This window comes from Elaeis guineensis, chromosome 2 (assembly GCF_000442705.2).
Source record: "Elaeis guineensis isolate ETL-2024a chromosome 2, EG11, whole genome shotgun sequence".
NCBI lineage: Eukaryota > Viridiplantae > Streptophyta > Magnoliopsida > Arecales > Arecaceae > Elaeis > Elaeis guineensis.
The window spans coordinates 120,951,201-120,964,848 of NC_025994.2; the positions used below are offsets into that span (position 1 = coordinate 120,951,201).

General features: G+C 37.7%; 1 protein-coding gene across 7 annotated transcripts in view; it reads left to right on the forward strand.

Annotated features, from left to right (window-relative positions):
* The window catches only part of LOC109504785 (uncharacterized), a 54,233-nt gene that overhangs the window by 6,789 nt on the left and 33,796 nt on the right, over positions 1-13,648 (forward strand). For 5 of the 7 annotated variants that reach the window (XM_073253080.1, XM_073253077.1, XM_073253081.1 and 2 more), the window contains 5 exons: positions 2,636-2,788; positions 3,170-3,272; positions 3,543-3,613; positions 8,094-8,123; positions 8,265-8,382. The exons of 1 other annotated variant lie outside the window; for it this stretch is intronic. In XM_073253080.1, the coding sequence (XP_073109181.1) occupies positions 2,636-2,788; positions 3,170-3,272; positions 3,543-3,613; positions 8,094-8,123; positions 8,265-8,366 (459 nt within the window). In that variant the 3' untranslated portion in view covers positions 8,367-8,382. Of the gene's footprint in view, positions 1-2,635; positions 2,789-3,169; positions 3,273-3,542; positions 3,614-4,773; positions 5,266-8,093; positions 8,124-8,264; positions 8,383-13,648 lie in introns of those variants that run through there. One more of the 7 variants, XM_073253078.1, reaches the window with a different exon arrangement.

Genomic DNA, 13,648 nt, shown 5'->3' on the forward strand with positions numbered 1-13,648 from the left:
TGGAAACAAGGCACTAATCAATGATTTGTAAGGTATATCTTTCATCGTGGGGGAGATATTGATTACATTTTTCTCTAAGTAAGGTTTTTTCTTTAAGTTGCACCAAAGAATTAAGATGATCTCAGGTAGAGGTTGCATCATATGCTAAGGCAAGAACATTTCTTTTTGCCTTTTCTTTTCCTTCACTTGGATAAGTCACAAAATGAAATCAGATGAGATCCTTGGCATGGTTAGTCGAGCAAACCTGAACCACTCGATTTGGGGCATGCCAAATTGTACCCATGGCCAACTAGGATTGTTTTAGTGTTTGAAACAAGAAACCGGTGAGGAGGGGGAGAGGGAGAAGGAAAGAAAGGAAGAGAGGGGGGAGGGAAGGAGAGAGAAGGAGCATTCACTGCACCACTATGGAGCTTGGTGGAAGCCGGAAGTGGGTGGAGGGAGGGAAAGAGAGGGAGAGGAGACCGCCAAAGTCTTTGGAGGTTGGCGAGGTTGTAATGCTGCCGTTGAGGCTGTTAAAAGCTGAAACCCCTATTTCATAATTTTTTATGATTTATCTTTTTATTGGGATTTTTGATTGAAGTTGTCAACCCGCCGATAGCGTAATGACCTTGTCAGCCCTCCGAAGGCCTCCAGCGGCCTTCTCTCCCTCTCCCTTTCCTTCCCTTCCTCCGTCCTTCTCTGGCTTTCACCAAGCTTGACTACTTTTTGGCAGCCTTTGGAGGCCCTCTCCCTTTCCTTCCTCCCCCCTTCCTTTCTTGTTCTCCCTCCGCCCTCTCTCTTTGTTGGTTTAGGTCCGAAATGGAATGGTATGGTGGCATACTGAAACGTACCATCGGCTGATCGGTTTGGGCTCCGGTACCGGCACAGTGAACTTTGGTCCTTAGTATTGAATTGCAAATTTTAAGAAACAATGCTCTCTCTGGGCAGATTTTCTTTCACTTTCAAATTCCACTTTCAGCAATAAACTTGAAGACTTGAGACATTTTAACGCTAGTAACCCATGTTCTAGTGAAGCACCATAAGTAGGAAAAAAAATTTGATCAGCATATGTATTATAAGTTTAAGTTAAAAATAGTAAATATGTCAATATGTGCCCCAGCATCTGAAGTATACCCATATCATGAAGGAAGTATACTTTCATACCATAAAAACTTTCATTAAATTTGAATCTTCTTGTCTAAAATATCATACAGAAAGGAGCGGTCTTTTCTTCTCGTAACTTTGAATCTTCTTGTCTGGAAATATCCTCCTTTCCCTGCTGAGAAGTTGAAATCTCTGGGCATGTTGTATTGGTGAAGCATGTAATCTGCCTTCTGCTTCTTTCTATTAAGTCAATCATTGTTGAGGGAAATAAGTGCAGCAAATTGAGGAACTTCAATTAAGGGAATGCCCTGAAGATCAGGGATAACTGGGGGAAAATAAACCCTCTAGTGAAAAATGTTGGCACGGATTTTTTTTATTTAATTTTTAAACAGGACTATAATCATGCTTTTGAGACTTAATTTGGTTCTTCTTTCAGAAAAGGAGGCTTCATTTATTTATTTGTAAGATAAGACCAGTGCTTGCTTTACATATGCTTCAAAATTTTGGCAATATATAGAGTCTAAGGACACAAGATGAATATTGAAGATAAGATAATGCTAGTTGGATGTGTGGTAATACTTATCATTGTGTAACATAGGTGTCATGTTAAGTTACCTGTTGAGGAGTGATAGAGAACCGGTTGAAATGGTATGGGCATGTGCAACAGTGATATGATGATGCCAAGGTGAGGAGAGCAACCTGAATCTGTTATAAAGGATCATTGAAAGGGAAGACCTAAGTTGACATTAACTATAACCATGTGAGAAGATCTGGGAAATTGGTAGGGATATTGGTGTAGCCCTTAGGTCTTTATGGAATGATGAGGGACACCTTTATCAATTTCTAATAGGTTTGACAAGGTCTTTTAGTTATTATCATACTTACAAGGTCCAACATTTGATCCAAACATTATGTGAAAGAGTCATGCTAGTCATTTTTGAGTGCTTGATTTGGATTGTGAGTCCTAGGCAAAAGGTTCCTTTTGGGTTCAGGGTCCTGATATCAATGGATTTTTGGGGATTCTTCAACTTATTTTCCTCGCCAGCATATCATTTTCATAAATGTCCCTGTTGATGGATGAAGTTGATACAATTCAAATTTCTTTTCTGTCAGAATATTGTAATGCTCTATGATATGCTGGAATAGAAGGTTAATTCACATAGTGTTGCTATGAGTGGAACATTATGAGAGGTTGCTTGCAAGATGCAAAAATTAGTTTTCAGTGTTTATCAAGAGGTCAAATATTTCATCCTGGAAAGCGAATGGGAAAAACAAGGAAGTGTTCTTATTTCAAGATTAGAAGTAATGCATCTTTGTTTCCAATTAATGAATTAGTAACCCAATTACGATAATTCTCACATTACTGTATCATAATTAGTTGTATATACACATTCTTACATGCTAGGTTTTTTGATGATCTATCTGTTTGTCTGTTTATATTTAACCTAATACTTGATCGTCACATCTGAGCTGTTTTTAAATAATTGGTTTTTGTTATGAATCAAAATTTATGGGTTTTTATGATGGATTTTTCTTTTATAAATTTTTGCAGCATTGGAAATTTCTTTGCTGGAAATGCATATTCTTGCAGTCTCTAGATGCTGCTATATTTTTGTTTTCACTTGATTCAGAGATTCCCATGGAAGTTCTTCTACTTCCTGTCATTTCCACCAACGACAGGCTTACTCTGGGTTGTGAATTACAGGTATTTTAAGTTCTCCTTATCTTCCTATTTGTTTCTATAATATTTCATATATTTAGTGTGATTATGATTGCACCCTTATTTGTTCTTAAGAAGCTTAAGTTTTTAATGGTCTATGATATTAAATGTGGCTGCTGTTCCATGGAATGAGTGAAAAGTTACTGTTGGTTGATGCTGTGCCTTCCTCAAATGCTTAGCAATCTTTGTGTCAGTTTGCCCTTCATAATAAATTTTATGATGGATGATTCCTTCATTATGCACGTCACTAAAGTTGCAGGCAATTTGCCCAATATGATATGCCATCAAATTAGAAAATTTTGTTCTAAATCAAACCCTCATCACTTATTTCTGTCTTCGCTGATCTTGCAAACTTCCTATTCTCAGGATGGAACCATTATATGTGGTCAAATGAAATTTCACACCCAACTGATGGATGTATGGAACCTATCAACAAAGTATACTAGCAAAATTGAGCTCTCTTTGATGGGTTTGTCTATCTTCCTGTGGTGTTTTGTACTCCCTCATTTCAACATTCAGTAGAATGGGCTGCCTTTGTCTTGCTTATGGTGCAAACTCTTGTGAAGCGATCATGACAGGATCAACAGCATTATCATCGTCTAAAGTTTATTTTTTTAAAAAAATTCAAGTTTCAACTACTGAAGCTGTTATCATTATTTTGGAGTCTTTTCTATATATTTTTTCTTTTTCCTTTTGCAAGAAGAGACTTATGTATGTTCTTAACAATTGTCTTGGATAGGATTGTGCTTCAACTACAACACTTCCCAGGTCCTCTACATGTCAAGTGAGGGTAGCAATTTGTTGCACGAGGTTGGTGAGATGTCCTATGTAGATAACATTACTTCAAGCCTGCCACTTGAAGGTTTTAATGTTTTTTATGATGTTAACTTTGGGTTCTAGTTTTGATATATATTGCTACTTTGAATGGATACCTAATTGTTCTTCCATATGATATAACCATTGAAAGAAGTCATGATGGCTTCTCATAAAATATTAGGAAAATGCTTGAGTAACTCAAAAAAAAAAAAAGTTTCTCAGCTGATGTGGTGTATGCTGATTTCTCCCTTTGAACTAGCATCCTCGAGTGTGCCATTGAAGGAAGCAAGGGATTGGTGCCATGCATCTGAGTGACTTTTTTGAGTGATTTTTTTTGGGTTACTGTAGCATTACTCAACATATTACGGTAAGGATTCCCAAGGTCCACTAGGTGTTTGCCATCAGAGAGTGGAATTCGATTGAGGGAACAGTCCTGCTCATTTAGCTTTTCAGTTGCTGACACCTGGGCAAAGCTTGTGCTTTTTCACAACGTGGTTACCACCAAAAAAAATAAGTGAGAAATGCATTAAAAAGAAGAAAAGTGATTTAAGGTATGTTTTTATGGAGTGCTTAAAAGTAGATCTAGATGTAAATTCATTGATATTTGATTTTACGTTAATAGATTGAAACTAATCTGGAAAATTTAAAAAAATACTTGGTTTTGACTCGAGGGGTCAAATTAAATTACAATTCAATCAATTGACCTAGTTTGGTAGGCAACTTAAATTGACTAAGTAGATGCCTCATATAAATATAAATTAGGAGCTAGTTTATTTTTTAAACTTCCTTTGCAAGCAACTATTTAGCTTTGATTTATCTAGCAAATGATTACTTTTGATATTATTGAAGTAAGCTCTATGTAAAAACTACAGAATTTCTCTTCGTAAGCCTTGCCAAAAATACATCAGTTTTTTGGAGTAATTATGCATGTAAGAGAAAGAGGAATTGTTGGGACCTTATGTAGTTAATTATATTTTCATCAATTATATAAATAATAATCTTATGTCACTTGAGTCAGCCATGCAATGACATGCCAACTTTTCTTGTTATAAAATAGATCGAGATAGATTTCTATTTCTACTTACATTTTTGTGTCCTTTGAGCCAACACTAAATTGCTCATCCTTTGTCGGTCGTCATGGTGATATATTGGAGGAGCTGGAAGTGCAGATCAAGGAAAGCAAGTCCAAAAGTAGATCCAACTAAGCCGATTCAGAAGAGGATATGGGACCCCAAATTTTGATTCTCCAGTGTTTTTTCTTCTAGTCCAAAAGGAAGCAACTGGAGAGTTTCTTTTGACCGTTCTAAGGTACAGATCCTAAAAAAGAGAGGCAAGAGGAATAAGACATAACCAATAATCCTCCCAAAATCTGATGTCTTCGCCATTTCTGAACTTGAAAGAAGTATACAGCTTCAGAAAGCAGCAAGGTCTTTACAAATATCTTTCCAAATAGGAGAAGCCTTGAATGGTCTTCGTTTGGCACACATGCCAAACCTGGTCCTCGAATAATATGTAGTTTTGATTTGCTTTCTCCAAGCAGCCTCACCATGGCTTTGGGAGATGATGCCATTAAGCTTGTTTATTTACTGAATGCTGGATACAATAGGCAAGAAGACATACACCATATCATTGAGTTATGTTGATTATGAAGCCTTTTTTCAAACTATGAAGGAAATGTGATTGGTGGCTGTGTTTTGGAAAGAAACCGTTTTATTACTAATCATGAATTTATCTTTATATAACTTATATTCACCATCACCATCATGCATTATTGTTGACTAGTGCATCATAGATTCTTGTAGTGCATATTGGCCATTCAATATGTAAATTTCCTTTTTTACTTTCATGTCTACGTGTTATTTATTCAAATGCCTTGAAAATGTTCAGAAATAAATCAGTTTGTATGAACTATTAAAATGTGTCCTCCTTTCACAGCACTTTATACTAAAATTATTTCAGTTAATTTTTAAGCCTTTTTTCAGAATCAATCATAATCCTTCTATAGGCCACTTTGACAGTAGACATGATCTTGAAAATTTTAGTTAATTGTCCGAATCCCATTTTACCACTTCTGTGCATGTCTGTGAGTTTTATCCTGTTTCTATTCTTCTTGACCTTTCTTTGGAATTTTATTTACCTTTATTCTTCCAAGTTTTACTTATTGATCTCTGCATCTCTTTTTAACCCCACCAAAAGGTTATTTCTATTCTGCCCCTCTCGTTTGAATTCAACATTCTCTAGACTTGTATATTATATGGATTATGTTCTTGGCAAGAAGGTACATTTTAATTGACATACCATCACTCTGTGCTTAAATTTTATATTACCTATGAAGTATTTTGGTCCATATTTTGTGAGGTTATGTTTCTTGCACTTGCTTATCTATGCTTGTTTAGCTTTCTTGACCGACATGATCACCAGAGTGAAACTGACTGAAGTACTTCCTGGAAAGAGTGTGGTGAAGTAGTTTAAAAATGGATATCATGCTCTGGGAAATGTCTTGTAACTTTGAACATTGTTAAGTCAACTTGAAACTTGTTTTAGAATCTGGATAGGACTAAGCACTGGTGGAGCCAGTAAGATCGGGGGTAGTTGGACCCTGGTTTCCTGAAATCCTCTTATGCATGTTGCCCTGTTTGAGAACTTGATTCCACCTGCCACAGCACTGTCTCCCCTTCCCCATCTGTGTGACATAGCCAAAACTCCCTCTCTAAGCCCTGCTCCCCCCATTGCCACAATCTGTGACACAGACAAAACTTCCTTGCTGACCTCTGCATTTGTGTTGACCACCCCATACCTAATGGGTCCTGCTCCTAATATGTTCTCGGGATTCAGTTCCTCTCATGGAGACCCCCATCCTAGAGCTTTAGTTCCTTATGGTTTTTTGAGCAACAAAGCATCATTTGAAAGTTTCAGAGGAAAATCAAGGCAATAAATCATTACCAATTATATAGAAGGATGAGCGGAGTGAGACTTCTGCACTTTCTAAAACTTCCTTTACACTTCTCTAATTTGGAACGACAACAGCAGAAAGTCATGATCAAATATAAACATAGATTTTCATCATTCATTCACAATGTTGATCTCTTCATCGGCTGTGTTACCTAGACACTCAGGTCCTACTCCAAAAATCTTAATTTGGTATATATCCGTGGTAGGTAGTAGGATATTTATGAAATTATATGGTTGCCTTTTTTGTTTTCTGAGATCTATCTGGTGCAAGTATATCCAACAAAATTAGAAAATAAAATGTCACGTAAAGAACGTTCTAGATGAGCCCACCCAAACTAGTCCTCCCAAGTTATGGTTGCCATTTTTAAATATTGGCACAGAGGAACTCTTTTAACAGTGAGTTTGACCCTCCTTTTTCATGTTTGAAGTGAATATCCATTCTTTTAGTGTTGGCCAAGACTGTAGGGATTGAAATAACTTGGCAAAATATTATCTCTCTTATATGCTTAAGTTAATTTGGATAATTTAAATAAGAAGCATGTATATGTTCTTAACAGTTTATGTGCAATGTTTAGACAAACAATATTAAAAATACATATAATTTAGTTAATATTATAATTTATCTTACATATCCTCATTACTTCTTTTCTCTCTTGCCACTTGAAATACATGTACATGTGTTTGGTTCTCATATCTATGTCCATGGAGCACTGCTCATTAGCTTCATTTAGAACCATATCATGTTCTATCGCTTTGCCCCGCCAAAGGTTGATTTCATATGACAAGTTTATTGGCATGATTTTATGTGATAGAAATCTGTATAAAATTTTCATTAAATTTATTGCTAAAAACAGTTATTCATTAAATTCAACAGGCCTAAACCATAACTGTATGACCATATAAGTTTACTATGTTCTGTTGTGAGGAATGAGAAATATTGTACTTGTTGTGTATGCATGACTAGAGTGAATTCCTGAAGACTTGGTTGGTCCTAAACATCCCTTAAGTGGAATCTGGCTCTTTATTTAGTTTTAGTCAGCATCTTGAAGATTGAGTTGCCTTGTTTAAATCCATTTGTTCTTAAATCCATTTATTTCCAAAAGATTTTTGGACTCTAAATTTGATTCTGCTTCAGTTAGCTATTTATTTGCTGATGCTCCTTAGGAAATCCAAATGTCTATGGAATCATCTAATATACTTACAAGTTCACATTGCTAAAATTCTTGCATCATTATGCTACTTGGAGGCAATTAAGTTTATGCGTGCAACAAATTTCTCAGTACCAAATTGAGAATGCAAACCAGTGGTTGCTTGAATCGATTTGTGTTTATTACCAGAATACATTTGTGAGGGAAACTTTTGTATCCATTTTTCATGGAATCATGGTTTAGCTCATATTTGAATTGAGTTAGTGCTTGTGCTTTCTCATTTTTTATATTGTTTATTCACTATCTGATTGTCACCTGTGTAATTTAATACTTTGGCATGTGATAATTTAGCTTGCTATTCGATATCATTGCAGGTCACTGTAGACTTTGTACATGTTCCTAAGGTAGGCACCATATTTGGCCCCAAATCTTTAATCGAAGCTCTGACTTGTTTGATGTTTTGAGCACCGGGACTTCTTCATGGTGCACTTTAAAGCTATGACACAGAATTCATAACAAAATTTAAATTGGAAACTGTATTGCAGTTAGTGAAGAGTACTTTCTGCCCAAAATTGTATATTTATCCCACATTTACTCCATGCTGTAGAATTAGCTCTGTAAGTGATTCACCTCATCTCCCGAGATAATGTATTATTTTTACTATCTTGTTTGTTTGATGCATACTGTTTGTTCTTGCCCAATTTGTTCTGTTTTCATTGTGCTGCGTTGATGGCTCCATAAGTACCTTTGTACCTCTGCTTGTCTTCAAGTATATGCATTTATTCACAGAAAGAAAATTACATGCAAATCATTCTTAGAGCAACTTTGAGATGGATTCCACTTTTCCTTTCTTTTTTTTTTTTTCCCTAGGACATTTGAGTGATAATGGATTCTACAGCCAGTTTTTCTACTGGATGGATTCATTCATATTTTGGTCTTATGTCATGGGCCATTATCTCTTGTATACCAGTATCTGCATTCTGTAGTGCTCGATTTAGTATTCCACATTCTTCACGGCTTGATAGATCATTTATGTTTGGTTGAAATAAGTAGGAATGCTGAGACTGCTGAATTGCCCAATTGGATGGTATGCAACCACTGAATGACCTTGTTGAGCAAAAAACTGAAAGCATATTGAAATGTAGGTGCGAACGCAGGAGGCAAAGCGGATTGTATGTGATTTTGATTTTTTTTTTTGGCTGCAAACATATTCCCATTCCGAGAACCAAAATGTGCATGCTATTTTGCATTTTGTGAATGAAAAGAGATCCCAATGTTGAGATATGACTTGTAGGAACCGTTTCGCATGCCCCAGTTTGGCTAGTTCCCTTGATAAGCTTTGTGGTTCTAAAAGGAGGGATAGGAGCAGATTATAAGTGAAGGTAGTCTAAAATTGTAATGGAAATGCCCCGACTTTTCATTGAAGCCCATAAATTTCCCCTCTTAACATTCTCAATCCCACAAGTGTCAACTCAAAACATAACACTCGTTCACCATGTTCTATCTAATGATTTAGTTTTTTTCCAGATTAACTGATTAATGGTGTGGTTGTGTCTAAGTACATAATAAGAAATTGAAAATACTGAAATTTATTTATAATGAATATATATATTTGTTAATATATAACTAATTTAAAAATTTTATTAATTTATATAAATGTATCTCAATATTTGAAAAGACGTATAATGTCAGTTTTTATGTAAGTGGATCATAAATGACTAACAAAGAGACTAAGCAAAATGTGTGTGTGCGCGTCTATATATATATATATATATATAGAATTGTTTACTAAAGACCATTGTTGGAAATATGACAATGTTTTCATATAAGATTACATCCAAGAAGACATAGTAGCCTTTTTCTAATGCTGTTTTTTATATTAATTTTTCACCATCCAAATATAGTAAAATTTATTTCTCTTGCAATCATTTTTTCAGATAAATAATTTTCTTGAATTGTTAAATTACCTTGTAATGTGATATTTAGATGGAATCACTCATTTTAGAATAAGTTTTCATATAGCATAAATTTAAATTAGTATAAATGATTGGATCTAATCTTGAACTACTTTTTGGAGTTATGGAGTCTTGCACAATTTTATTTCCTTTTTTTTTTTTTCTTTTTGGTGAGAAAATCGGGGTTGGGGGAAGGGAACCTTCCATTCTTTAATTATATCTAGTCCAAATTTTTGAGGATGCATCCCTAAAAAGATCAGTTCTGGTGTCTTTTGTTGTTAAGTAAGAGTTGGTGATCATGGAAATAAGTGCTAGTTTCCATAGCTGTGCACATAGGAATGGTAAAAATCCATGTGATCAACATGCTTATGCATTATAGTCAGCATTAAACCACTTTGTTGAGTGGAATCCTTCATAAATGAATGGAAAAGTTCTCTTTGACCAATTTGTATATGTTTTATATCATGTGTTAAACTCCTGATAGAGTTCTTAAGCTCTATAATATTTTAAAAATGAGAAAAAAAAAAAATCTTAAAGCTCTAGCCTAGATGCTCCACAAAACACGGATGAAAAGTCAAATTGGTTGTTTTTATAGAAGGCTAATATTTATCAGTCATAAATTATTTGGTATTTTACTCTATAAGTATTTCTTGTAATTTTTTAAAACTCTTATTTTTCAGAATAGTTTGAAGACGCGATATTTTTTCATGTTAATGTGTGGAGGCCTGAGTATCATATCATGCCATGTACAGCAATGAAGATTATCTGAATACGAGATTGCTGACATAGGTGATTTTTTTCTTTTTTTTAATGATCCTTTGCTTAGACCAATTCAGGGGAGTAAATGTCAAATATGATTGCTAAGATAGTGGGGAAAATGTGATGATTTATCAAGAACCAAAGCAAATGCTAACTAGCTGCGCTATGAATGGTTACATAGAAGTTTATAATCGTCGTATATTTTTGTCTAGGCAGTGTTTAACAAATGTCAACCAACTCTGGTAAATGACGAGCAGTGATGCATCAACTAGAATTAGATTGATTTATTTATTTCTCGAGTTAATTGTCTTAAAAAAATTTTCGGACAAGTAGAAATTACTCTATAAGGGAACTATGTGCAACCATTACTAAAAATATTCTTGCTAGAAATAATTCTAGTTTTTATGATTAAAAGCAGCAATAAAGCTTCATTTTGGAACTCTTGATTTTTAAAACTATAATGATCCTTGTACTAAATGGGCTCTCTTAACCTTTTATCATAGTATCAGATATTTTCTCTACAATGAAGGTCCGACCAACTCAAAAGATCATTTTGGCATCTCTAATCATTGTATTCTAATTTTTTTCAATTATGTCTCACATATATCAAGAATTATAAATCAAATTGCATGGAGGTTGATTTAGTTCCTTTTTTTTATCTAATTCATCTCTTTGGTACTTCTTTTTCCCTTTTGTCCCTCCTACGTCGCTCACAAAATTAGTCCTTGCATCATAGGTAAAAATAAAGAATCTCTCTCTCTCTCTCTCTCTCTCATATCAATATCTCCATTGACAAAAAAATGTGTAAGCAGCTTCCATCAATATTTAAATTATCGGCTAATTAATCAAATTATATACAGCCATCTGTTTTATAACAATTCTTAAGCAAATTTTTTTTCAATCCATTATATTTTGGGGTGGCGTCAATTGTTTATGTTTTCGACATACATAGAGATCATGTTTACATTTGTTGGGTGGATGTCTGGTCAGGACACCACCTCCCAAGACTTTTTCGATACTGCATAATGCAGCAGGAAGAAAGAAGAAATAAAACAGAAAACAATCAAATACGTGTATCAGTTAAAAAAGAGCTCGCCTCCACGGGGCATACAAATTTCACTGTGAGAAAAAGAAATATTACAAAAAGAGATCTCACTCTCAAACCTCATACATTCAATTTCTCCCTCACATAAGCTCTCTCTCTAGGAAGACCCATTGAACCCCTGAAACGACTGCTGTCCGCTATCCAAGAGCCTCGTTGCTCCTTCTTCTCTCAGCGTCGCACGTCTCTCTCTTTCTTCTATGGGTTCTCTAGTATTTCCATGGTTGATAAAGTCGTGCGCGACACAAACCAAGCCACCAACCTTCTCTGTTGAGCAACGGGGTGTTATATAGCCTTAAAACATAATTAGATTAGGTTAAAGACTCCTAATCAAGTCCAAATAAGCCCACGGACCGTTGGATCATGATCGGGAACTACTCACACCCTCTGATCGTGCGTTGGTCCATGAACAGTGCCGTGGACCATGAGAAATGCATGAAAAATGCCCACGTGATCCATGCGCCCGGCTGTGGACCGCTCGGTCCACCGTGGACTGGGATACACGGGCTTTGAACCCATGCTCGCACACGGGCTTGGGCCGGCCTGCGTGCTCGCATGCTTGGGCCTGGGCCGAGCACCGCACACTGGGCCGTGCCTTGCCATGTTGGGTCGCGCCCTGCCGCGCTTGGGCGGGGCACCGCCGCACGTGGCTGCGCTGCTGCCGCTCCGCCAGCCTGCCACCGACCGCCGACGGTCCACCACTCCGAGCTTCATGCTGACTTCTCTCACACGTATCTTCTCCGTGCGAACTCTGTTTGAGGTAATCTTAGTCTCGTTGGACTCCATTTTTCGTCACGGATCTCACTGTGGACTCAATATAGATCAAATCTCGAGGCATCAAATCCTAACAATCTCCATCTCGACTCGATATTCAACCTCCTCCTGACTCCTAGAGCTTCTGGATCTCCTCGCTCCCATGCCCTGGGGCAATTGCTTGCTAATCATGGATGGGCAAACATGAGAGTCGAGCCAGGCCGCTTGATTCCATCTCCGTCGTATGCTGTGCTCCTCCTGACTTGAAATCTGCTCGAAATATCATCCTGCGGCAATAGGAATCTCACCTTGCGACGTCGCTTCTCGTCCTCCCGAGTCTCCTATCTCATGCCCGATCTACCTCTGTCTGGAGCTCCACCTCGCTCTGGACTCCACCTAGTTTCTGAAGCTCCACCTCGCACTGGGCTCCCGATCAGGTAATAATATCCTCTTCTCCTCTTTTTCCCCTCTAGAACAATCCTATTGCCATATAGCACTTTTAGGATTCTTCTACCAGCTATCATCCTGTAGCCTCTTGAATTCAGTCTACTCAGTAAAATAAGATTCTGCCTGAAATCGGGATACACAGGCTCTGAACCTCGTGCTCGCACGTGCGGGCCTGGGGTGGCCCACGTGCTCGCATGCTTGGGCTTGGGTCGGGCACCGTGCGCTGGGCTGCACCCTGCCGCACCGGGTCACACCCTGCCGCGCTTGGGCGGGGTGCCGCCACATGCGGCTGCACCACCGTCGCTTCGCCAGCCCACCATCGGCCATGATGGCCGCACCGCCATCGCTCCGCTAGCCTACCGCCAGCCGCCGACGGTCCTCCACCACTTCGAATTTCGCGCCGACTTCTCTCATGCATATTTTCTCCGTTCGAACTCTATTTGAGGTGATCTTAGTCTCGTTGGACTTTATTTTTCATCATGGACCTCGTTGTGGGCTCAATATGGATTGAATCTCTAGGCATCAAATCCTAACAATCTCTATTTTGACTCGATATTCAGCCTCCTCTTGACTCCGAGAGCTTTTGGATCTCCTCGCCCCCATACCCTGGGGCAATCGCCCGCTGATCATGGATGGGCAAACATGGGAGTCGAGCCAAACCGTTTGATCCCATCTCCATCGTATGTTGTGCTCCTCCTGACCTAAGATCTGCTCGAGATATCATCCTGCAGCAATAGGAATCTCACCTTGCGATATTGTTTCTCGTCCTTCCGAGTCTCCTGTCTCATGTCCGATCCATCTTTGCTTGAAGCTCCACCTCGCTCTAGGCTCCACCTAGTTTCTGAAGCTCTACCTCGTACTGAGCTCTCCGTCAGGTAATAATGTCCTCTCCTCCTCTTCTTGCCCTTCAGAA